The following is a 25,665-nucleotide window of genomic DNA, read 5'->3' as shown; positions in this document are numbered from 1 at the left end:
CTCCAGGCTGCTGTTTCACCCATCCTTCATGCACGAAATCATGGAATTTTAGAGACGGAGGAAGCCTGGAGGTCATTGCCTCCCAGATCCTACCCAGGGCAGGAATTCTCACTTTAACAACCCAACAGATGGTCACCCAGCTTCTGCTTGAACCCTTTCAGGAAGAGGCTCACTGCTTTGCCAGAAGATTTAATCCATTTTGAGACAACTTAATCCATTTTGAGACAGTCCTCATTGTCAGTTGTTTCTTCCTTGTATTAAGCCCCGAGTCTGCTTTCATTAGACTTGATTTCTGCCCTCAGGAGCAAGATAAAAATAAAGCTGTTTCTAATTCATATGACAATGTTCAGATATTCAGAGACAGCCATTATCTCCATTCCTCCTCTCCAAGTCTTGTCTTCACATCTAAATGTCTCTTGTCACCTTAAATATTTCTCAGATGGCATGGTTTCAGACCCCTCACCATTCCAGTCACCATCTTCTGAATATTTTCTATTTTGCAAATGTTCCTTATGAAGAGTAACTCCCAGAACAAATACCAGCTGATGTCTCCTCACTTGTAGAGCAGAGTGGAACTATCACTTCCCTGAAGGGAACTATCACTGTTCTCTGTGCATCATACCTTTATTAATGTAAACTAGAATTATATGAGTTTCACACCAAATGACCAACTATTAGGGTTATTGTCAGTTAAAACCACCATCTTTTTTTATTTGACACAGTTTCATGTAGCTTAAATAAAGATGTGGATTTTAAAGTAGGCCTAAAAATTATTAAAAGACCAAATTCTGCTTTTCCCTTTATTAATAATAGAAAGAACCATTTAAGAGAATAGGGGCCTCAGTGAAAGTTATGGGTGACAGGCTAAGATACTTGAATCCTAAGATGATTGAACTCAAGGGTGAAATGTGTGTTTGCGCTGATGTGCCAGCACCTAGGCCTTTGCAACCTCTTCTTCCAGCACGATCTAGGAATCATGGAAGGTCATTTCTTGGAAGCTATGCCTGCTTTTGTTTCCCTTACTCTACCTTTTTTTTTTTTTTCCTGTAGCTTGCCACATGCTTCTGAGGCAGTCTTCCTCCAGCCCATTGGAAACCCACAGGTAGTTTTCTTTTGTGTCTTTGGCAGGTGACCTGAAGGAAGAAATCACCCAGCGGCATATACAGCAAGTAGCCCTAGGTAGGTACAAAGAGAATCTGCAGGAAGAGGATGAAGGTAATATAAACTGACCTGATTTTAGGAATCCAAACCCAGCTAAAAGATAACCCATTTAAAACCCTCTCTGAGGTTAAGGATGGCAAGGGTTGCTATCCACACAGCTTTCCTTGGATGCCCCCCCTCTAACAGGATCTGTTTCCCCAGCCTGTGTTCTTGCACCTGGCCATCAGCACCTAGCACCCTACTCTTTCAGCTGTTGCCTCATCCTCCCCTCCTTTCCCACCCCACATCCCCACCTAAATTCACCCGCTGTGTCCCAGATTCTCAAGGTCCTATCTGAGCTTTTCAGAGCCACTACTAACTAATCCTAACAGAAATAGTTAATGATGAAAACAGCATTTGTTTACAGACCCATGTCTGTTGCACAGCCTCATATGCAGTCTCCTTTCATCCACAGCATCCAAAGAGGTAAGTGCATTTACCAGATGGGGGAGATGCAGTGCCTTCCCAAGGTCATGTAGCCAGTGAGTGTTGAAACAAGTATTTGAACCCAGTTCTGTTCCAAGCTTGGTGCTGTTAGCCCTCATGCTATTTACTGCCCACTGCAATGATCAACCCGCTTTAACGCATGAGGAATGCAAATACAAAACAAGGACAGTCATATTCTAAGAGGCCCTTGGCACCTTTTAAGCAGTGGACATCTGCAGAAAACACCCTTTTTTGATATGTGACCCAATGAAGTCACCTAGGAGAAGAGTATAGCTTGCAGAGGACTGGTGGAGTGGGTATCATGGGTAGAACCTCCTCATTTCCTCTCCAGCTAGCTGGGACCAACGATTTATGGAGAACTTTGATTAAATAAGAAATTCGTGTATTCCAGACAAAAAAAGTTCCCCTTGAGATGGTGTGGGCCCTCAATTACCTGTAATCGGAGAAATCCAGCACCCAGGGCCAATGGTGGGGAAATAGAGGAGAGCCTCTAAAGCCATGACGATGGCTCATTTGACTTTGGTAATTTGTATTATTAGGAAAGTTGGTTGTTTTGTTTCAGTAGTAATAATGATGATATAGAATAGCTGCTGATTACATCAGGAACATAGAACAAGGGCACCTAAGCCACAGCAACTGGAGCTCTGAGCTTCCCACTGTTGGCCCTGGGACTGGGGTCAGGTACACTGCCCTCCCAGCGCCAGAGACTTGGGCACACACTTAGAATTGAGATTCTGCGAAGTGTCTTCAAAAAAGAGCCAGGCTGCCCCAGGGCCCTAACTCCTTGGGCCAGGCTTGGGAAGGCAGAATGACCTCTGCTGGAAAACTGTACCAAGGTGACCTTATGGGCCTCTGTATCCTGCTTCGTACTCACCCTGGCAGGTCCCTGGATATGGAGTCGTCCCCAAGGGCTGCCACCTGGCCCTGAAACATCTGCCCTCTTCTTCAGCCTTCATGTTGCTGGTTCAATAGGAATAACAATGTAGGAAGTCCTAGCCAGAGCAATTAGGCCAGAGAAAGAAATAAAAGGCATCCAAACAGAAGAGAAGTCAAGTTATCTCTCTTTGCTGATATGACCGTATACCTAGAAAACCCTAAAGATTCTGCCAAAAGACTCCAAGACCTGATAAACTACTTCAGCAAAGTCTCAGGATACAAAATGAATGTACAAAATCAGTAGCATTTCCAGACACCAAAAACTTTCATGCTGACAATCAAGAATGCAACCCATTTACAATAGCCACAAAAAAATTAAAATATCTAGGAATGCATCTAATGATGAAGGTGAAAGATCTCTATGAGGACACCTGTAAAACACTGCTGGAAGAAATCATAGACAACACAAACAAATGGAAAAGCATTCCATGCTCGTGAATTGGAAGAATCAATATTGTTTAAATGTCCAAAACAATCTACAGATTCAATGCTATTTCTATCAAATTACTAATGTCATTTTTCACAGAATTAGAAAAAAAACTATTCTAAAATTCATATGGAACCATAAAAGAGCCTAAATAGCCAAGGCCATTCTAAGCAAATAGAACAAAGCTGGAGGTATCACATTACCCAATTACAAACTAAACTACAAGGCTACAGTAACCAAAACAGTATGGTATTAGTACACAACCAGACATATAGACCAATGGAACAAGACAAAGACTCCTGAAATAAAGCTGCACACCTACAACCAACTGATCTCCAACAAAGTCAACAAAAATAAACAATGGGGAAAGAACACCCTATTCAATAAATGGTGCTGGGAAAACTAACCGTTTGAAGAAGAATGAAACTAGATTCCTACCTCTAACCATACACAAAAATTAACTCAAGATGAATTAAAGACTTAAATGTAAGACTTCAATCTGTTAAAATTCTAGAAGAAAACCTAGGATATACTTTTCTAGACATTGGTCTAGACAATGAATCTATGATGAAGACCCCAAAAGCAAATGCAACAAAATCAAACATAGACAAATGGAACTTAATTAAACTAAAGAACTTCTGCACAGCAAAAGAAGCTCTCAACAGAGTAAATAGACAACCTACAGAATGGGAGAAAATATTTGCAAACTATGCATCCAATGAAGGATTAATATCCAGAATCTATAAGGAACTTAAATGAATCAATAAGAAAAAAAGAACCCTATTAAAAAGTGGGCAAAGACAGGAACAGACACTTCTCAAAAGAAGACATACAAGTGGCCAACAAACATACAAAACAATGTTCAACATCAGTAATAATCAGAAAGATGCAAATCAAAATCACAATGAGATACCATCTCACACCAGTCAGAATGGCTATTGCTAAAAAGTCAAAAAATAACGGATGTTGGCAAGGTTGCACAGAAAAGGGTATATTTATACACTGCTGGTGGGAATACAAATTATTTCACCTCCTCTGGAAAGCAGTTTAGAGATTTCTAAGAGAACTAAAAATAGAACTGCCATTCAACCCAGCAATCCCATTACTGGCTATATACCAAAGGAAAAATAAATCATTCTACCAAAAGACACAGGCACTCAAACTTACGTTCATTACAGCACTATTCACAATAGCAAAGACATGGAATCAATCTAGGTTCCCATCAATGGCAGATTGGATAAAGAAAATGTGGTACACATCATGGAATGCTACACAGCCATAAAAAAGAACAAAATCACATCCTTTGTGGCAACATGAATACAGCTGCAGGCCATTATCCCAAATAAATTAATGCAGGAACAGAAAACCAAATACCGCATGTTCTCACTTGTAAGTGGAAGCTAAATCTTGAGTTCACACAGACATAAAGATGGAAACAACAAACACCAGAGACTCCAAAAGGAGGTAGGAAGGGAAGTGGTCAAGGGCTGAGAAACTTCCTATTGGTTACTATGTTCACTACCTTCGTGACGAGATCAATACAAGCCCAAACCTCAGCATCATGCAATATACCCTTGTAATAAACCTGCACATGTACCCCTGAATCTAAAATTTAAAAATGGAAATTTAAAAATAAAGAAACAATGATGTGAAAAATACCACTCAACTCTAGGGGCAATTTTCATCTTGGGTCTGGGAAGCCATTTCCATGACTTTGTGGGCAAGAGATCTTCCATTCTCTCTGCTGCCCAGTCCCCACCCCTCCCAGGGATGGTCCTTCCAGCTGGGGCAGACACTTCCTGGGCCTTTGGAAAACTGCTGTATGTTTTCAATCACAGGCTTGTGCCTTAATTCCTCTGCTCATCTCTCTGGGAGTCTTCTGAATTACAGCAGGTGTTAGGTTCGGTAGCGCCTAGCTTTGCCTGAAGTAATCAGCAAACTTGAAACAGAAAGCACTTTGGCTGGAAGTCTAATTAAGAGCATTTGAAATACCTATTTATTTTAAAAGCATACTATCCCAATTAGAGAAGAAGTGTTAACATCTCCCAGCTGCCATTCTGAGATTAAATGCCATGTTGCCGTCCAAGCTCCTTAGGAGGTTGTCTGATGGAGATTTGGAACTGCCAGAGCTTGTGTGTCCCAGGTGGCCGCATTTCAGATGGGAATTCTCCTCACTGAGAGAAACCTCTCAAGACAGATTGTTTATAGAACCTTAACTCTCGCCCTTCAGCCCAGCAGTTGGGCTGAAGGTGAGGACAGAGGGCTCCTGTAAGAGTAAAGGCAGCCTACTCGGTGTATGTGGATTCCCTGATGTTTTGTAATTCAGGCTTCAGATCAAAGAGTAAAGAAGTGACTCAGTGGTACGCCCCCTTTCATTTCTGTCTTTTTTGTGTATCTTCTACTACCATCACGCTTTTCATTCTGTTCCCTTTGTCTGCTTCTTTTCACTTTCTCTCACTCTCCATTCTCAGTATTTCCTCTGTTATTGTTTCTTTCTTTTGCCTACATGTTCCTATGGTTTCATGAAAGTGTGGGTGTGATCGGTTTGGGTTTGTCGTGGGGAAGGGTGATGAGCAAGTTGGATCAGGAGAGTTTTTCTTAAATGTTTTGCATAAGAATATGTCTCTGGATGTGTAAGTAGATGTGTGCCCAGGGAAATTTCTATAAAGGCAATCCCATATCCCAAAGGAACAAAGATTTAGTGGTAATGTGAGAGGCACCATTTGGAAGAAATCATTCATGGATGATGATAAGCCATTCCCAGTGGTGTGCTGAGCTGGCTCAGTCCATAAAAGCATAAACTGTTAGTACTCCAGGAATCTGGGGAGCTGTTTTTAAACAAAGATGTTATTAAAATTAAATTAGATAAGTTTACGATTAAATAAGTTATATTAAGAAACAAAGGTAACAAATACTCAAAATTCACCACTTCCTAGTTAATTTACTACATTGTGTTATTATCTGTGCTTTTGAAGTGATCTGTATCCACTGTATCTGTGTGGTGGGAACACTGTGTGACGAGGTGCTGCTGTGCCTCTCTTCCCAAATCCACATTTAGCGAGATCATACTGGTGGCTTCAAATCAGCCATGCTGGAAATATTTACACCAAGGAAATTGGCAAGTATTATAAATGTGGCTTTTTTTTTTCCAAAGAGTGGCTGTTAAACATTTGCCACCACACCAATGGCATATGGATGGCCCTTTCATGGCCGGGTGTGTGCGTGTGTGTGTGCGCGCATGCATGTGCACACATGCGTGACTGTGCATGTGCTTTTATAAGGATTCCTACTCTCTTTCCTGGCTGAAAGTCAAGACTGTGGTTCTTTCTTCATTTACAACTCACCCAAGATACATCAGGAAACATAAACATCTACCGAACCCTGGTCCTTTTAAAACTTAGTGGACAGGAGAACTAATGAAGACAAAAAGGAGGCTGAAGAAGCATTGTACCTTGTGAGCTCCCTAGATGTGACAGTCAGAGCTGGGGGTGTCTTTTAAGACAAACATCAATAACCATCTCTAAGAACATCATCAGGGCTTATAGGAGGGCTGACTCCCACACACTATTTCAGGAAACAATAGAACAATGTTATTTTTAAATTAGGCATCAGTTGGAAATGATACTAACTTAACTAGATTCAGCTAGCTGAGCTGAGAGTGCTTTGCTGAATTCAGTTGTGTGTGTTTTTACCACTTTACTGTACTATCGACCCCAAATGATTTAGTATTGTTAATAATGCAGATGAGACTAATCAGCAAATGTTTCTTGAGTACTTTACCATGTGCCAGGCATGTTACTAAGTTCTCTACATGTGTTTCTTTCTTTAATGCTCACAACCCAATGACGTAGATGTTACTATTATCCTCACTTTACATTTAAGGCTCAAAGGGGTTAAGGAAACCTGCCTAACTTTGCTCCGCTGTGGATGCAAGGCCAGTAGCCTGGGTCCAGAGCGGTGTTCCAGCCATCACGCTGCACTGCCCTTAGCACTTTGCCAGGCATCATGGAATCCACAGAGGCCTGTATCCAGTGCCTGCCCTCAAAGAGTTTCCAATCTAACCAGGATGAGTTGACACGTGCATAAAAAGACAACTCCTTTTTTTAAGTATCAGATTCAGCTACCTACATTCTTCCATTCACTGTCCTCTTCCCACTGTAGCCACAAAACCAATTCAACATTGACCTCCTCTGTGAAGCCTTCCCTGACCCCTTCTCCCAAAATCTGCTTTTGCCTCCGCCTCATGGGTCTCTGTTAAAGCACCAACCCTATTTTGTAATTATTTATTTCCATATATATTCTCCATGCTAAAATGTGAGCTCCAGGAAAGGTGGGTGCAGTCAAATTCATCTTCGAATCCCTAGCAGCCAGCACAAGCAATAAATAGGCCAAGTCAATGGCCAGATGAATGCTTCCCCAGGTGACTTCCAGACTCACACATTTTGCAAAAGCACAATGAGACATTTGAGCATAAAATAAAATAAGTCCATTTAAAAGAAGTAGAAGGCATAAGTGCTTTTGGACTCCACAGCTGAGCAAATTACAACACACAGGCAATAAATTTGGCTCTCTCTTGTCTAGCTGCTAAGCAAAAAAAAGAGGCACCCAGAGTTACATAGTTTTCATTTTCTGACAGCAGGAAGCATACTAACTAATTTATCTGCAGAAAATAGAATTTCTTCCTGGAACTAAATACAAGCCAGAATTTATCGTGTGGATCCTTGTATAAAGGACACTGAGTGACACAGTGAACGATGTCTTCAACTGCAGTTTTACAAAAGATACCGAAATGTTATTCAACCAGATGATTCTTGTATCGACCCTCTATAAAAGCTAGAGGCCTGACATTAAAGCATAGCTCACTGAAAGCGTTTATGTGAGCGGCCAAGATAATAGGATCCGGGTACTCAGCTTTCTGATGGCCACACAGAGCAGGACTAAAACTGGAAGAATCCAGCCCCAGGAACGTGGGCTGTGGCCTCTCTCAAATATCTCTTCTAAGCAATATTTGATCAGGGCTGGATCTTGTTCAGTTCACAATCAAAACCCTTAACAGGTGCCTGTGGTTAAAATTTAAAAGATACATCACACTACCAAACAGCATGTGAAATGTGTCAGGTGAGAGGGACAGGCCATGAGAACTTCCCGTTCTTACCAGAAGGAGTGGCCCTGGGGGGTTGTCACCAAGACCACAGGCCTGGGCTGAGTCTTGAGGAATGGGCAGGATTCTGAACCACAGAGAAGAGTGGGAAATAGTTTGGGTTAGTTGGGGAGTGTGTATGCGTGTGTCTGTTGTGTATGTACGTGTGTGCTGTGTATATTCGGCATGTGGTGTGTGTGTATGTGGTATGGATATGTGTTGTATGTATGTGTATATGTGGTATGTGTGCAATGTGGGTATGTTGTATGTATTGTATGTATATGTGGCATGTGGTATGTGTGTATGTGGTATGTTGGATATGTTGTATGTGTTGTAGATGTGTTTTGTGCTTGTGTGTATGGTGTGTATGTGTGTGTGGTTTGTGGGTTTGTGTGTGTGTGTGGTGTGTTGGTGGTATGGATACGTTGTACGTGTTATATTTGTGTGTGGTTTGTGTGTTTGTGTGCGGGATGGGGGTTTCTCTGCATTTACGCTTCTCTGCGTTTACCCCTTGACCCAACTTCTGTGAAAACAGAGCTTACTGGAACATCCCATTTCCTCGACAGCGAGCATGTTTCATATACTGTTATAGAAGATAGTTATACTGATAGTATTAATTAAAAAAAGAAAATATCTTAAACTTAAGATCAACAAGTTCCAAAGGATGGCTGAGATTCCCCCACGAATACTACCTCTTGGGCACTACCCCTCTTTCCACCTCCCTCCTCCCTCTTCTCACTGCCCCAGGAACAAAGATCTCCTTGAACAAAAGCAGCCCCCAAGAACAAGCCATTCGACTGTGATGCCACGTGGAGCCCTGGGATTGCCACTGGCTGGTGTTTCACTACCTGACCCGGGAAATCAGGCAGAGGCAGCTCTGAGTCCCCTGCAAGGGCCTTACGGGTTGGAGAGAGGCTCTGAAGCTGCTGGCTCCCTGTTTCACTGCGTTGTTCTAGTTTAGTCCTCTGAGAGGGCTCTTTTCCCCCAACCAGCATTCCTGCAGTGACCTCTTGTGGCATCCCCGTTGTTCTTCAAAGACAGGCCTCGGCTGTTGATGCCACTTTCTCCCATTTGATGTAAAATTGGTAAAGACTGAGTTTTGAAATGCTTTTTGGAGTTCTGCACCTAGGGACAACAAATTTAAGAGAAAGCAAAAGGCCAGACTGTCAACCATTTATTCCCCAGATTTCACTGAGCACCTAGCATGATCCAGTGTGTGAAACTGGGAATCCAAGGATATGGAGAGGAACCACTGATTGAGACTGAAGTGAAACCGGGGTTGGGGGGGGATGGGGGGATGGGGGACGGCGGGGCAGGCACAGTGGCTCATACCTGTAATCTCAGCACTTTGGGAGGCCAAGGTAGGAGAATCGCTTGAGGCCAGCAGTTGGAGACCAGCCTGGGCAGCATAGCGAGACCTCATTTCTAGAAAAGATTAAAAAATTAGCCAGGTACAGCAGCACATACCTGTAGTCCTAGCTACTTGGGAGGCTAAGGCGGGAAGATTCCTTGAAGTCAAGACTGCTGTGAGCCACTGCACTACAGCCTGGGAGACAGCAAATTTAAAAAAAAAGAAAAAAGAAAAAGAGAAAACAACGGAAGGGGATCTTCCAGCATCCTCTAGCCCAGTGGTCTGCAAAATGTGCTCTGTGCAGCCTAGATGGTCTCCACAGCCCCTTCAGGACCACGAGGCAAGGGTGAGGACAGCCACTGTGCAAACAGCGCAGCTTTGGGATTCTCACCCACTCAAATTCAACTAAAACAACTTCAGATCTTTTTTTTTTTTTCCATTAAGCTTGTATTTGAAGAAAGAGTTCTGCAGCTTTTAATATATCTTCTTTCTTCCGATATCATGGCTCTGTTTAAAACATTTCCAAAGTCAGATAGTCCAAACTTCCCCTCCCCAGAGCTATCTCAGCTCCCTCTGGGCTCACACAGAACTCTGCATATCCCTCTGTGATGCAGCTAGTCACACTAGACAGTGATGATTAGTCTGTGTCTCCCCCGCTGGACAGATTGTCTTTCTTTCCCCAACACCAAGCACACTGACTGTCACGCAGTAGGTCCTCCATAAGTGTTTATTGAATGAATGAGTGAAACTTAGGCATCACATTTTTGCCTTAAAGATGTGCCAGCAGCTGAGGGGCTCTGCGCTCAGGTTTCTACATCTGTAAAATGACATGGTTGGACCAGATGATAGCCCAGTGCCGGGCACAGTTCCTGAGGCTTAGCTGGCCTTCGCTGACTGCTTGTTGAATGAACAGATGAATCTCTAGCACTCCACAGCCCTCAAGTGTCACAGGATTACCTCTGTGAAGGCAGGCTTCCTTCAGACATGCAGAAAACACTCGCAACCTTGGTGCGGAGACATGGGAGAGCTTGGATGGATTACAGATGTTTTCACCCTCTCAGAAATAAAATTGTTGACTCCTTGAAATAAGGCAGGATATAAAGGATGCAGCTGCCCTCTAAGGCTGAGATGACATCTCAGTCGGTTCCAAAAGAATTCAGGTAACTCTGTAAAACCATCAACAGTGTGTCTCACCACTTAATTCTAATCCACAGTTGCTTGTGAATATAGGGCCATCCTCAGTGACATGAGGTCCTTAGCCGAATTTCCATGCTCAAGGGAGAAGCTGGGAGTGAGGAGGAGCCCGCACACCATTTGCCTGCCAGTTCCCAACTGCCAAGGGTTCAGACCCATTGAGTGGTTTAAGGCTCCCGCACCAACCATTCTGGAGGGCAGAGGAAGACTCTATGTCAGCCCTGGTGCCAGCCTGCAATAGCAACTGTGGTTTAGCAAAAAGAGCATTCACCCTGTGTATTGGTCAGGGTTGTCCAGATAAGCAGAACCAATAGGAAATATATTGATATATGGAGAGAGATTTTTTGGAAGGAATTGGCTCACTCAATGTGGAGGCTGAGAAATCCTATGATCTGCCATCTGCAAGCTGCGGGCCCAGGAAAGTCTAGCTGTAGTTCTAGTCCAAACCTGCAGGCCTGGGAACCAGGGCAGCCAAAAATGTAAGTCCCAGTCTGAGTCCAAAGGCCTGAGTGCCAGAGTGCCAACGTCCAAGGGCAGGAGATCGATGTCCCAGCTCAAGCAGAGAGAGGAAATTTGCCATTCATTACTCAACCATTTTTGGTATTTTTGTTTGCTTCTCTTAATATTATTTCTAATTGAAAAGCCATAATTATATATATTTTGGGGGTACATTGTGATGTTGTGATATGTGTATACAATGTAGAATGTTTAAATCAAGCTAATTAACATATTCATTGCCTCACCCATGATTTTTTTTGTGGTGAGACATTTGAAATTTACTCCCAGCAATTTTGAAATGTCCATTATTACTCCTTGTGTTCACACTGCTGTGCAATAGATCTCAAAAACATTCCTCCTATCTAATTGAAACTTTGTACCCTTTGACCAACATCTCCCTCTCCTGACCTCCCACCCCTGGTAACCACCATTCTAGCCTCTATTTCTATGAGTTCAACTATTTCAGATTCTCACATAAGTGAGATCATGCACTATTTGTCTTTCTGTGCCTGGCTTATTTAACTTAGCATAATGTCCTCCAGTTTCATTCATGTTGTTGGAAATGACAGAATTTCCTTCTCGTTTAAGGGTTAATAGTATTCCATTGTGTATATATACCACATTTTATTTATCCATTCATCTGTTGATGGGTTGATTCAATGTCGTGGCTATTGTGAACAATGCTACAATGAACATGGAAATGCAGATATCTCTTCAACATACTGATTTCAGTTCCTTCAGATATATACCCAGAAGCAAGGTTGCTGGATCACATGGTGGTTCTATTTTAGTATTTTGAACAACCTCCATACTGTTTTCTATGACAACTGTACCAATTTACATTTCCACCAACAGTGTACAAGGGTTCTCTTTTCTCCACATCCTCACCAACACTTATCTTTCATCTTTCTTGTAGCCATTTTAACAGGTGTGAGGTGATATCTTATTGTGATTTTAATTTGCATTTCCCTAATGATTAGGGATGTTGAGCATCTTCTCATGAACCTGTTGGCCATTTGTTTGTCTTCATTAGAGAAATCTCCGTTCAGGTCCTTTGCCCATTTTTTTAATAGGGTTATGTGTTTTCTTGCTGTTGAGTTGCTTGAGTCCATTATATATTTTGAATATAAACCCTTTATCAGATGTATGGTTTGCCAATATTTTTTTCCACTCTGGGTTATCTCTTTAGTCTGTTGATTGTTTCCTTTGCTGTGCAAAAGCGTTTTAGTCTGATATAATCCAATTTGTGCAAGTTTGTTTTGTTGTCTGTGCTTTCAGGGTCATAGCCAGAAAATCATTGCCTAGATTAATGTTGTTGAACTATTCCCCTTATGTTTTTTTCTGGTAGTTTTACAGTTTCAGATCTTATATTTAAGTCTTTCATCTATTTTGAGGTAATTTTTCTTTATGGTTTGAGATAGGGATCCAATTTTATTCTTGAGCATGTGGATATCCAGTTTTCCCAACACCTGTTATTGAAGAAACTGTTGTTTCCCCATTGTATGATCTTGGCACCTTGGTCAAAAATCAACTGGCCATAAATATGTAGGTTTATTTCTGGGGTTTCTCTCCCGTTGCATTGGTCAATGTGTCTGTTTATCACAGTGCCCTGCTGTTTTGATTACTATAGCTTTGTAGTAAATTTTAAAAACAGAGAGTGTAATGCCTCCAGCTCTGTTCCTTTTGCTCAAGATTACTTTGACTATTGAAGGTCTTTTGTGGTTCCAGATGAATGTTAGGATTTTTTTTCTATTTCTGTAAAAAAATAACATTGGAGTTTTCATAAGGATTGCATTGAATCTATATGCTGCTTTGGGTAGTATGAATATTTTAACAATATTAATTCTTCAAATCCATGAATACAAGATATCTTTCCATTTATCCGTGGTTTTTTTCCATTTCTTTCATCAGTGTTTTGTAGTTTTCAATTATACCTCCTTAGTTAAATTTAAACCCAATTTTTTTTTGTTTGTTCTTTGGGTTTTTTTGTTGTTGTTGCTATCATTAATGGAATTTTTTTTTAATTTCTCTTTCGGATAGTTTGTTGTTAGTATATAGAAATGCTACTGGCTTTTATATGCTGATTTGGTATCCTGTAACTTTACTGAACTCACTTATCAACCAAAAGTTTTTTGGTTGAGTCTTTAGGGTTTTCTACATATAAATTCAAGTCATCAGCAAACAGAGACAATTTCAGACTCCTTGCCACAGAGCTGACCATGGCTCTGGGCCACCAGCAGCATTGAAGACCTCCACAAGACACAGTCACTACACTGCTCTAGCCATATTTACTCACAGACACCATTGATTACTCTTTCTTGCAAAAAAAACGCAATCACATCCAAGAAGGGGCTGTCTATTCCTTTAAGCACTGATCCCAGATGATCTTGTTACCAGTTGCCAGAGCCATTTTTTTCATCATGCAAATGTGCAGAAATCATGGCTGCTGCTTTGAGCAAATTAGGCATTTGACCAAACATATAGAAGACAAAATTCTAGCCTCTGCATCTCATCTGCTAGACTAGAATGTATTATGGCTGGCCCCTCCATCTGTCCTCTTTTTCCTTTACACATGATGAAAATCACCATCTGTGCTTGGCAAATGTCGGACCAAGAAAGGCCTCGGTGTTTCCTAGGAACAGTTCTGTTGCATGTGTAATGGAGTTGGGTAAGACTTTCCCATCTCCCCAGAGAAGGTGATGATTAGTTTGGGAAAGAACAACCAACAGGAAACCAAGGTTGGCTGTGCTGAAATACAAATGATGGGTGCAAATAACCAACAGAAAGCTTTAAGTGGTATTTTGAAAATCCTGATATCTATTTGAGAAATCATGAGGGAGCTGTTGTAAAGAGCCAGGAGCCTGCCCAGGAGAAAGGGTAGTGAATTGTGAAGGATGCTTCTACCAATTCTGTAATGTTCTATTTAAAATTAAAAAATGAAACTGCAGCAAACTATTTAGATATTTCAAAATATAGTCAGTACATGGGTGTTATTTATATCATTCTCTGAACTTTTTGTGTTTGCAGTGGTTTATAATAATTCCCAGAACTCTATGAAGGATTAGATTCCAAGGCTTCATAGATCCAATAAAAATTACTGTTTTAGTGGAATCATTATGATAGAAGTGGTAGTAAAAAGTGAATCCCAATGCAATTCTGATTAATCTTAATTCTCCTCACTACCATTTATGTCAGGATCATTTTACTTAAAGGTGAAAACAGAAAATTTACCACTTATTTTCTTCTCCAGGCACATTGTAATTTTTGGTAGGGACTTAATAGCTGTTGGTGGTGTGCCTGACATGAGTGATACAGGGAAGTGCCCTGAAGGTTACTTTTTTGTTGTTCTCCCACCGTCTCTTCCCGTCTTCATAGGAGGGAAAGTTCTTCCTCTGCCCCTGGATGGAAATTGATCAACCCCATGACTGAATTGGTCATTCATTGTTAATTACAAACCAAAAAGAGTGGTCATTTTATATAGTAATTGCAATCTTAATAATTCCGATTTCATCAAGAGATAAGACTTCTCTGCCTTACCCCAACTCAGGCCAACTGTGAGGAGGAGAGGGAAATAGTCATCTCTCTTTCTAACTCCCTCCCTTCCTTAGCCTGCTAAGGCTCGATTTCCTCAAGAAGGGATTAGAGGAAAGAAGGAAGGGAGGAAGGGCCATTGGTAAAATCTCACTTGAATGGTTCTGCTGCAATGTGGCTTTGGACTCTCTGGGCCTGGTAGATATTCAAAGCAGACTCTTCCTAATTTGGGGTGGTTTCATGGGTCTCTGGAGATCCCTCACCAGCAGGTCCCTTAACTTGAGGGAATGTGCCTTATTGGGCGGTTCCTTACCCAGTTTGAATCTATATGGGTCAGGGTCCTAACAAGAAGCAGATGTCAGCACTCAGATGAGACGTTGTGAAGAGAATTGGATAAAGACCTATCTACAGAGGCATAAGCAGAGTGTAGGGAAACTGCAAGGGAGAGCACCCCAGAGATAGTCACTGCAGCAAGGCAGGAAGCATTGCTGTCCCTAGGCCTGGACAAGACAGGGAGAAGTTACTGGAATTTAAAGACTGTCAGGGCTGTGCAGAAAAGCCCTGGCCATCTGATACGAGCTGTGACCTTCAGTCAAGCCATGTGTCCAGCTTGTGACCCCCGCAGAGAAGTCTCCCATTAAGAAACAGCTTGGCCTCTCTCTCCTCCTACCCTCCAGTAACTTGCTGCTGTTCCCCACTGGAGGAGCCCAGACAGAAGGCAGAGGGTGTAAGGAAGGTAAAAGAGGGTAGAGAAGTCAATGAGCTACGAATAGGCCCAGCATACCACCCCCAGGTTGCCTGCCTCCAGGTTTCCTTCTCCTGCATTCCCATTGCCCCTCTAGGTGGCCCCGTGAGAAAGAATGTAAGTGTCAAGTGTTGTGGTAGAGGAGCTCAGAGGCGTGCTGGAGCCAGCTCCCACTGGCTCACAAGGGCTGATCGTGTACATTTTTTCCCAACTCCAAATTCAGGAACATCATGTTGGTAGACTGAACAGGAGTATTTGTACCCCAAAAATTGGCAAACACTGAAAATCAGGGCTTTTTTCTTCCAGAGAGCTGGTTGTTAAACACTTACCAGCACACCACTGATCCAAAATGCCCCTAACCTCCCTCTCTTCTGTGCTTATAGCCCATGTTGGGTCAACAGAAACACAGTAGTAACCCTGCTCTTGCCACTAGCAGATCATCAGCCCATGCCCCACCCTCTAGAGCTCCTGAATAAAAATCGACAGTAGTGCACTCTGGCCTTCTTGCCCCCCACCCCCAGCACCCACACAGATCCCCGAGAATTCTCAGCAAACTTTCTGCGTGGTCTCTCGGGCTCCTTCACTGCCCCTGAGGGAGGAAGAAGCATCTCCACACACACCACCCCCAAGGAGGGAGAGGAGGTAGGCTTAGGCAAACTGCTAGCTCTTTTTAAAGGAATTCTCGTCAAACATTTATTTTGGCCCTTTTCAAATGCTGATGTGAGTGTTTGGGTTGTCTAGCCAGCTCTCGCCATTTCACTTTGAAAATGTGCCAGTTCTACTGTGTGGTCTGTCTCAGAACTCACTTTTGACTCCAATATATGATAAATTATTGCCAAATGAAAGGATTAATTTACAAATTGGCTAGTAGCAGGTATGTTTTCCAAAAGAAGAGGAAGACAGCTTGATGAAGGATCCACAACTCAATTTTTAAAACTCCTGAAATTTCTCTAATTAGCCAGTCAAGAGAATCAATGGAACCCTACTAACCATCTTCATTAGAGGTTTTCATAGGAAGAATGCCTGTGCTGGCTCTTATAGGTGCAAGAAAAACTGCTCTCCCCAGAAGATCATATGCGTCCTGAGAACACTGCCCCCTGGCTGGTCCAGTGCAATAAAGATGCAGCTGGATTGTAGGCATGCCAAGTTTCCTACTAATGTCTCTAAGAAGCCACTGCACTGAGCCATATGGTCACCACGAGTCCATGAGGCTTAAGTGACAGGAGGGAGAACTGCCAAGGTACTCAGAGCTTTGAGAGAAACCTGAGTTCAGAACTTCAGGCACACTTCCAGTGGAGGAGAGAGAAAGTCACAGTGGACTGGAAGGCTGCCCCTGGAGGGGTAGGCTGGGAGAGGTGCTGTGCACCAGGGAAAAAGGGGAACCTTGTGGGTCAGACCCAGAAATCACCAAGCCAGGCTCTTAGTGGTGGTGATAAGAGAAATGCAGACCAGTAACCAAAAGATGGATCTGGGGTTCCAGCAGAAGAGTCGTGGAGAGAGATGACAGAGAGCTCCCATTTGAACAGAGGTGACCACGAATGGGATCCATGCCAAGTTCAAGCAGTAATAAGATTAGGAATGTCTTCCCTGTGTATGGTGTATGGCCCTAGGGTCTCCTTTATATTGCTGACTGACCCTAGTACACGCTGACCCTCTGACTTTACGGTCTGCCTCCTCCACAGAGAACATGCTGGTGAGAAGGAGCAGATCTGAAGGAGAGAGGCTGCCATCCCAGGGGGACAACCTTGGACAGAGAGGCCCACAGTCATAGCAGGGAAGATTACTCACACAGGAAGAGATGGTGGATGGCCTTCTATGAGGGGACTGTCAAGGCCTGGGTTTTGCTACAAGCAGGCATCTGGCACGTTTCTGATTGTACTAAAGCACAGCCATTTATCTTCTCACAGAGTGCCCTGCTCTTCCTGAGGGGAAGGCAGTGGCAGTGAGCACAGGGCCTGTGGCAGTGGGGGTGAGTGTGCCCAAGAAATTATCAGGCATAGCCATGTGTCCGCAGGGTCATTCAGCACACCCTTAAATCTGGGCATGCTTGGGTCCACTAAGGTGTTACAAAATCAGCACCAGGATGGATGGCAGCACTGAGCACCCGTCGGCATGTGACGGCTCCAGCTGACAATAAATTTGAGCCATTAAACAGGAAATGGTCTGATTGGGAAGCCAGAATCTTTGCCTCTGAGCTGCTGACCATTGTGGTAATTGAGCTATGAACACCATCAATCTCCGTAAGAATAGACACTTTGACTTCTCAAACAAGGTGAGGCTGAAGTGATCTATGGTTGTGTGAGACAGCTGAGCCCCAAGGAGGCCCAGAGTGGGTATTCAGCAAATGAATCATTAGTTGGATAGCTGGATAGCCAAGACGACCACCTGGAATGCCTCCTGGCTCTGATGTCTTGTCTGCCATGGTAGAGCCACATAACTCACTTCCCCTTCCCACGCAGGGCACTGGTTAGGTGACAGCCATGTGGGCCCCACAGCCTTTGCTCTACAGAGGCCCAGAGGGCCCCTTTTGGCTTTGGTGAATGCTTGGAAATTTCAACATCATCTTCTTTAGGATTCCTAGTCCAGCCAAGGGCATGGAACAGGCTGGCTGTGGGCATTCTGTGGGCTGACCCTGGAGAGTGGGTATATAGCTCCTCACACCTAGCAGGCAAGCTGCAAATGCCATATGGGATTGGGGCACAGGTCATGGATTTCGGTTATTAAAGGGCAGACTTCACAGGCCAGCACCAGGGGAAGACACTAAGACTGTCTCTCAGCCCCAGCCCCAGATCTGAAAGGCATTCATGGAAAAGAGCAACACCTTCAAATACCAACGACGAGTCAATACAGACTTCAATAATCTGCCCTGTGGCTTCCTTCATTATTGGAATCACTTACAGAGGAAAGAGCACCAGCTTTGAAATCGGACAGAGCCAGTTCTCCCACTAGCTCTGCTTACTAGCAGTGCCATCCTGGGCGATTACTTCCTCTATCAAAGCTCAGTTTCCCCACCTGGAGTGGGAGTTGTAGATTATACAAGACAATACATATGAAGTTCCTAACCCATGTAGCAGCTGTGCGATGGTTATGGTTATTCAGATTTTATCAAGCACCTACAAGGGCCCGATGCAGGCAGTTTCAACCTTACAGAGAGTGTGCTTTCCTGGTTGCAAACCCCTGAAGCCCTTTTTACCTTTATCACAGTGGCTCCCAAAAGTCTGGAAAGCAGGCAGGCATGTAGGGGACGTGCTGGCTCCTACACACCATCCTATCTAAACTTCTGCAGGGCCTGTATTCTCAGTAACTTCTGCACAGAGTACTTGCATTGAAACCGGGCTTGAAGCCATAAGCAGTGTTTCTTAACAAGGGGTGAGCATTGGAATCACCAGGAGACCCTATCGACAAATTTTAACTCAGTAGGTCTGGAGTAGGGCTCAGCTGTCTGTGTGCTTTTACAAGCTCCTTAAGTGATTCTGATGTGCACCCCCAGTTGAGAACCACTGAACCAAAAAAACGATTCTGCACATTTCAAATATCAGATAACCGCGTGGGAGAGAGAGCGTTTGAGAGGAGGGCATGGGGAAGTGGGACAAGGAGTTGCAGAGATCTTTCCAGTAGAAATTATGTCAGGAAGGAGGGGGTCCACATCTTGACTGGCCTTCCCAGCAAGAGCCCTTCTGGTCCTTGCACGGCTAATTCCAAAACACCCGTGACTTCAGAGATAAGGTCAGCCTGGGACTGTGCATCTGTGCGTCCTCCCAACTTGAAGCTTCAGTTACTGTTTGACTGCTCAGGGCTTCTTCCTGTGTGCCATTCAGACCTACAGCCACTGAGTGAAACCCTTCTCTTGCTTTTGTACTGCTTTAGAGGCAGCTGCCTCCCCACAGATGAACAGTGTGACCTCGCAGGCCACTCGGCACTGTGAGCTCCTGTGCCGCTGTCCCAGCCAGAATCCTGTCCTTGAAAGGAGGGCTCCCTGTGCCTCCTGTCAGGTGATGGGAGGCTCTGTCCCTGGCCAGAGTCCCCGTGGGGATGGAGACCTACAAAACTCAAATGCCCTTTGTAGTTACTCCCTCTTCTTCTGTTCTTGCTCAGTGGCTTTTCTTTGGTTCCCTTTGAGTTCCCAGCCCCTATTTCTCTTCAGAGGTTACTGATGAGCCAAGCCTCAGAACATATCAGAAGCAGCCAGAGGCTGTCTCCTGGTGAGGCTGCAATGCATTTCACCAAGCAGACATCACCTTGGGCAGCAGGCCCATTTGGTTGTCATGACAACGTGGGTAGTTTGTGTCGTGGGGTGTGCTGTGCCCTCATTCTGGCTTCCCAAGGTCCCTTGCCCCAGCTTTCTTTCCCAGACCCTTTCAACAGACTCCCGGCTTCCTGGCGCCACCTCCACATTAACTGTTGTTCAATTTGGAGTACCTTTGTCTTGATCAGTAAAAAAAAAAACAAAAAACGCTCAACTTAGCTTTTAAAGGAATAGATCGAGCCCATTCCTCTCCTCAAAATACTCCCATCTCTCTCAAAGCCAGTGTCCTTACCATGGCTCCCAAGATCCTCCAGGGTCTGGCCTCAGTTTCTTCACTGACTTCAGCTCTCACCACGATTTCCCTTACCAACCGCTCAGGCGCCCTGGCCTTCTCGTTGTTAGATGCAGCAAGCAGGCTCACACCTCAGGCCCTTTGCACTTACTGTTGTACATTCTGTGCCCCGATTTCTGCATGCCTGTTCCCTTCCTCCATTCAGGTCACTGCTCAAATGTCCCCCCGCTTAGAGGCCCTCACCCACCCTACCTAGCATGGCAGTCCTCCACCCTGTCATCCTGTCTTTTTACCCAGCTTTGTCATTCCTCATAGTACCTTCCGATCCCCAGCATGATGTTGCAGACTCAATTGTTTGTGGTTTTAGTGTCTGTCTTCCCCACTGGAATCCCCCTAGAACAGGGGCAGGCACATAGTCAATGCTCGATAAACATTTGTTAAATAAGCGGATGAGTGACTAGACTTGGATCCAAAGCCTGGCGCTGCTATTTGGTAGCTTTGTGGCATCGCACAAGCCACCCAGTCACCCTAAGCCTTGGTCTTCCTGATTGTGAAGCAGAGATGATCATGTCTGCCAGCTGAGGTGGTGAGAATGAAAGTGGTGTTGCGCGGGGAATGGGCTCGAGCGACTCCCCAGATGGCGTTAATGTTATCATTCCGTGCTTGTGTCAGCTGCATTCAGAATGTGCTCCTTGCCTAAGGCTCCCGAGCACCCCACACACTTCCAGGGCACCTGAGACTCTGTGACCTGCCAGGGAACCTGCAAGATGCCCAAGGAAAAGACAACCAGCCATGGGGTAAGGCAAGAGCCTGCCTCCTACAGAGGGGCTCTGCATTCACATGGGGTGACTGCAGCCTTTATATGGAAAAGCAGGCCGCCCTGGCCGTCCCTCCTACCTTCGGCTGTCTGTTCACCAAGCCCTGGAGACCGCCTCTTCTGGCCAGGTGAGATGGCCCTGTGTGAGTCCAGCAGCCCTTCCTCGGCCCGCCTCCAGCAGTCTCTCACATACTGGGCTTGCAGCGGGACGTCTAGCCAGTCACCGCAGAGTGGGGCTTCACTGAATTTTTTGGGGGTGTCCTTGGGGTGGGGACAAAAGTGTTAAAAGGAGGAAGGAAATTCACAGTGTTACTTTTTTAGCCAGCTGGAAGATACCTGGGCCCATTTCTGAAACTTTTTAAAAAGGAATTGTTTGTCCATTGAAAGTCCTACCATTGTCGGTTTCATATTAAGATACTTCCTTCAGTTTATCATGTCTGATGACTTTCAAAGAAGGCAAGGCCAGCAAACATGCGAGGCACTGAGTCACCCTCATGGAGTGACTCATGGAGTCTGAACACAGCACTGGGGGAAGACACTAAGAGCAGGAGGACCCCAATCTCTGCCCTTGAGGGCTTCCTGTGCCTGAGACTTGGGGGGCTGTGGGTGATGTGGACAGGCGGGCTGCCTCATCTGAGCCAATAAATTGCACCAACACAGATGACAGTGTGGACTTCAGGTGGGATGTTGATGGTATCTGCATGTCCTGTGTTTAGATAATGAAATAAGACAGTTGCTCTGCCTGTCGATTTAAAGTTGGCAATTGACATAAGGAAAAGGGGGGTCACTGGCACCTGGAAGATGACAGACAGAATCGTGATCCAGTTAGCATAGTTATCAATAAGCTAATGACACAAAAGACACAGGTAACAAATGGGTAAGGGAGTCAAAGGGGAAGAATAATGGCGTGACAGAATAAGGACCTCTCAGCAGACTAGGCTGCCAATAAATGTGAAGTGTTGCCTTTGGGATCAAAAGGACAATCACACTGAAACAGGATGCATTTTAACAATCACTTATTTAAAAAAATGCAAGTTTTAAAACTGACCACAAGCTTAATAGGGGCCAACCACGACAGAGCTGCTAAAAATCACAAGCAGTATTGGGGAGGCTGTCTGGTAGAAACATTTAGCTCCTTGGAATCAGAAAAAAACAAATGGGTTCACATCCCAGCTCTGCTATTTAGTAGCTGTGTAACCTTGGGTTATCCATGGCCCTCTCTGAGACCAAGAATCTAGCTGAAACAAGATGGCAATGCCATCCTTGAAGGGTTATTTTGAGAATTAGCAATAGGGTACATGGAGGACCTAGCCCAGTGCCTAGTAGAATTTGGCAGAACTTAGAACATAGAAAGTCCCCAGTAAATGGTCATTGTTAGTAATTCACCTACTACAAAAATATAGAGCTTAAATTTTTAAAAGGTAAGAGGAGCCCTACTCTACTCTATACCTTTCAGACCCATGGAAGTATTATGTCCAGACCTAGCCTTCACACTTAAGATAAATGGGAAAGTAACCAGGTCACTGAGACTTCAGGTGAGGGATTGAGCAGGAGTCAGTCTAAGAAAAAAAAGGGGGCTGGGCACGGTGGCTCACACCTGTAATCCCAACACTTTAGGAGGCCGAGGTGGGTGGATCATGAGGTCAAGAGATCGAGACCATCCCAGCCAACATGGTGAAACCCCATCTCTACTAAAAATACAAAAATTAGCTGGGCGTGGTGGTGTGCACCACACCACTACCACACCACCCTGGGATGGACTACATCCCAGCTACTCAGGAGGCTGAGGCAGGAGAATCGCTTGAACCTGGGAGGCAGAGGTTGCAGTCAGTGGAGATCACGCTGCTGCACTCTAGCCTGGCGACAGTGTGAGACTCCATCTCAAAAAAAAAAAAGTTCCAGACACGTGATATTTTGATGTTGTTGTTCAGATATTTAAGGGACCATCAGATTAAGAAGAAAGATATGCTACGCTGCTCCAAAGAGCCAAAGTAGAGGTGAAAAGAAGTTAGCGGGAAATGTCTTGGCTCAAAAGTAGGAGGAAACAGAGCTGTCCACCATGAAATGCGCTATCCTGCAAAGCAGTGAGCTCCTCATCCCTGCAAGTATTTGAGCAGAAAGCAGATGACCCTCGTCAGAAATGTTATACAAGGGATTTTTGAATCCAAGTTTCCTGAAGTTAGCCACATAACTTGGGCAGTTTACCCTCTTTGAACCTCAATATCCTTATCTGTAAAATGGGCATAATAACACTTATCACAAATAAATGCTATAAGGATTCAGTCTGAGCATGTCTGGAAGCACATGGACTGTAGCAGAGTCTTCCTTACATAGAGTAAAAAGCAGGGCTGTACGACTTCTAGGATGTTGTCTGTGGAGCTCAGCAAAGCAGGGCAACCACGAAGAGACTCCTAGAAGAATAAAAAGTCCCCACACTCTGGGCTAGGAGACAGCCAGCTTCAGATGAGCACACTAGCCAGAGCAGGCAACCAGGCACCAGTGGCAGTCATGTGGGGGAAGACAGAGGTCGGCATCAGCAGGGACGCAGACACACGCAGCAGCTGATCCCTGCTGACGTGCTCAGCCCTCCCCTGGGCCTCATGATGGTCCCGTCGCCAAGGCTTGGGCTCATCCCTGGTTGTGAATTAACATGGCCTACGTTCATCAGGCTTGAGAACCACTGCTGCAGAGGGAGTGAAAAACAGGAGACACGATTCTGAGGCTGGAAATTAAGCACCTCCACCTGTGCAGAGAAAGATGTCAGATGGTTTAGAGAGGTTTCCTTTTTTTGTGAAGGGCTTTTGTTTTTGTTTATCTGTTTGTTTTTGTTTGTTTGAGATGCAGTTTCTCTCTTGTTGCCCAAGCTGGAGTGCAATGGCATGATCTCGGCTCACTGCAACCTCCGCCTCCCAGGTTCAAGCAATTCTCCTGCCTCAGCCTCCCGAGTAGCTGGGATTATAGGTGCCCGCCACCACGCCCAGCTAATTTTTGTATTTTTAGTAGAGACGGGGTTTGACCATGTTGGCCAGGCCAGTCTCGAACTCCTAACCTCAGGTGATCCTCCTGCCTTGGCCTCCCAAAGTGCTGGGATTACAAGCGTGAGCCACTGTACCCAGCCCTGAAAGGCTCTTTATCAGAGGATGGGGAAATGCTATTTTGCGTCTTCCCTGGAAACTCAACAGGAAATGAATGAGCTCAATAGTAAAAGGATTAGTAGACACAGAGGAAGATTCCCTTCCAGTGACAGATGTTGGCAGTGGGAGGGACAGCAGAGGGACAATAACCCTGGAAGCTGCTCCTCTCAGGGCTTTCAGCTGAGCAGAGGTTGCCACCAAGAGGCCCCAGAAGGAACCCACAGGGGCTCCTTTCTTCTTGGGGTGCCCTTGAACTCTGTCATCTGCCCAAATATCACACTCTTCCTTTTACCTTTCTTTCTCACCATCCCATTGGCACCTTCCTTCTACAGGAATCTCAGAAAACATGGCCGTGCCTCTGATGCCAGACCAGCAGGAGGAGAAGCTGCGATCACAACTGGAGGAAGAAAAGAGAAGGTGCCCTTCCTTTTAGCCACACACAGTCCGAGCCCAGCCTCCCAGGGTCTCAGTGTCGTCCTGGAGCTTCCCAGGGCTGCAGCTACTCAGGGATGTGGGTCCAGCAGCTGGATCCTAGAACAGCAGGAGGAGGAGGGGCTGCCTTTGAGCAGGCAGGTGTGAAAGGCAGGACCCCAGGCAGTGTGAGGTTAGAATGCAGAACAAGCCAAGCCAGGCCCGGGAAGCAGCTGGGCTTGTCCACTGCTGCCACCTACGGGAGCCAAGAAATATGACCACGGTGGTTTTCCGCACGCCTATGGCTGAAGTCCACTTCCCTCCGAGTCCTGAGAACGTCATACTCTCATGCAGCCGCAGGCATTTGGGGTCTCCAAACGACTTCACTTACAGAGTGAGGAGCCTCAAGCATAAACAGGCATGTAGCCATTCCTGATATACAGCATGGTCACCGAATCTTGCTCCACATGCTGATCAAGCTGCATCCACTCATTCATTGATGCATTTAGCACATGTGTGCTATCTCCCCCATGCCATGGGTAGGCTCTGGAGAGACTACAGTCATCTTCCCTGCCTCAAGGAGCTGGTGGTGTCACTGCAGCACACTCCCTGCCCCACCCCAACCCCCAGCTGACCTGGCATGCACCGCCGCCCCTGCCCCCGACGCACACCCAGAAGATCAAAGCCCCAGGCGCTGGTCTTCAGGTCGCTCCTGGCAGATGTGCAGGTGTCTTCCTACAGAAGTCTACCTGAGCACACACGCTGCTGTCGCTCTCCACTCCCTTGGGGCCCTTGCCAGTCGTCCACCTTCTCCCTAGTTCTGTTCATTTTCTTCAGTTTCTTTCCAATACCCCCCGCTTTTTTTTTTTTTTTTTTTTTTTTTTTTTTTTTTTGAGATGGAGCCTCACTTTGTTTCCCAGGCTGCAGTGCAGTGGTGTGATCTTGGCTCACTGCAAACTCCATCTCCCGGGTTCAAGCAGTTCTCCTGCCTCAGCCTCTTGAGTAGCTGGGATTACAGCCACGCACCACAACACCCAGCTAATTGTGTATTTTTAGTAGAAACACGGTTTCACCATGTAGGCTCAGGTTGGTCTCGAACTCCTGACCTCAGGTGATCCACCCGCCTCAGCCTCCCAAAGTGCTGGGATTACAGGTGTGAACCACCACACCCAGCCTCCAACCCATTCTTCTTGTGTCTTTACTCCATCTTCATCTTGTCCCCTTGGCCTACATTTCCAATCTCAGTGTCACCTTAGAGGCCAACTTATCTCTTCGGCCTGGCTATTGGACTGTTTC

The 25,665-nt window shown here is 45.1% G+C and overlaps 1 protein-coding gene across 4 annotated transcripts in view; it reads left to right on the top strand.

Moving 5' to 3' along the window:
• The window catches only part of KIF6 (kinesin family member 6), a 380,981-nt gene that overhangs the window by 330,454 nt on the left and 24,862 nt on the right, over window positions 1-25,665 (top strand). For all 4 annotated transcript variants that reach the window (XR_008680633.1, XM_055390330.2, XM_055390331.2 and 1 more), the window contains 2 exons: window positions 1,129-1,179; window positions 24,291-24,375. Coding sequence is in view for 3 of the 4 variants with exons in the window: in XM_055390330.2 (XP_055246305.1) it covers window positions 1,129-1,179; window positions 24,291-24,375 (136 nt within the window). In the remaining variant the exon portion in view is untranslated. The remainder of the gene's footprint in view (window positions 1-1,128; window positions 1,180-24,290; window positions 24,376-25,665) is intronic.

This window comes from Gorilla gorilla, chromosome 5, assembly GCF_029281585.2.
Source record: "Gorilla gorilla gorilla isolate KB3781 chromosome 5, NHGRI_mGorGor1-v2.1_pri, whole genome shotgun sequence".
Classification (NCBI taxonomy): Eukaryota; Metazoa; Chordata; class Mammalia; order Primates; family Hominidae; genus Gorilla; species Gorilla gorilla.
Note: the sequence above shows the minus strand (reverse complement) of the source record. Positions and strands in the feature narration are given on the sequence as shown.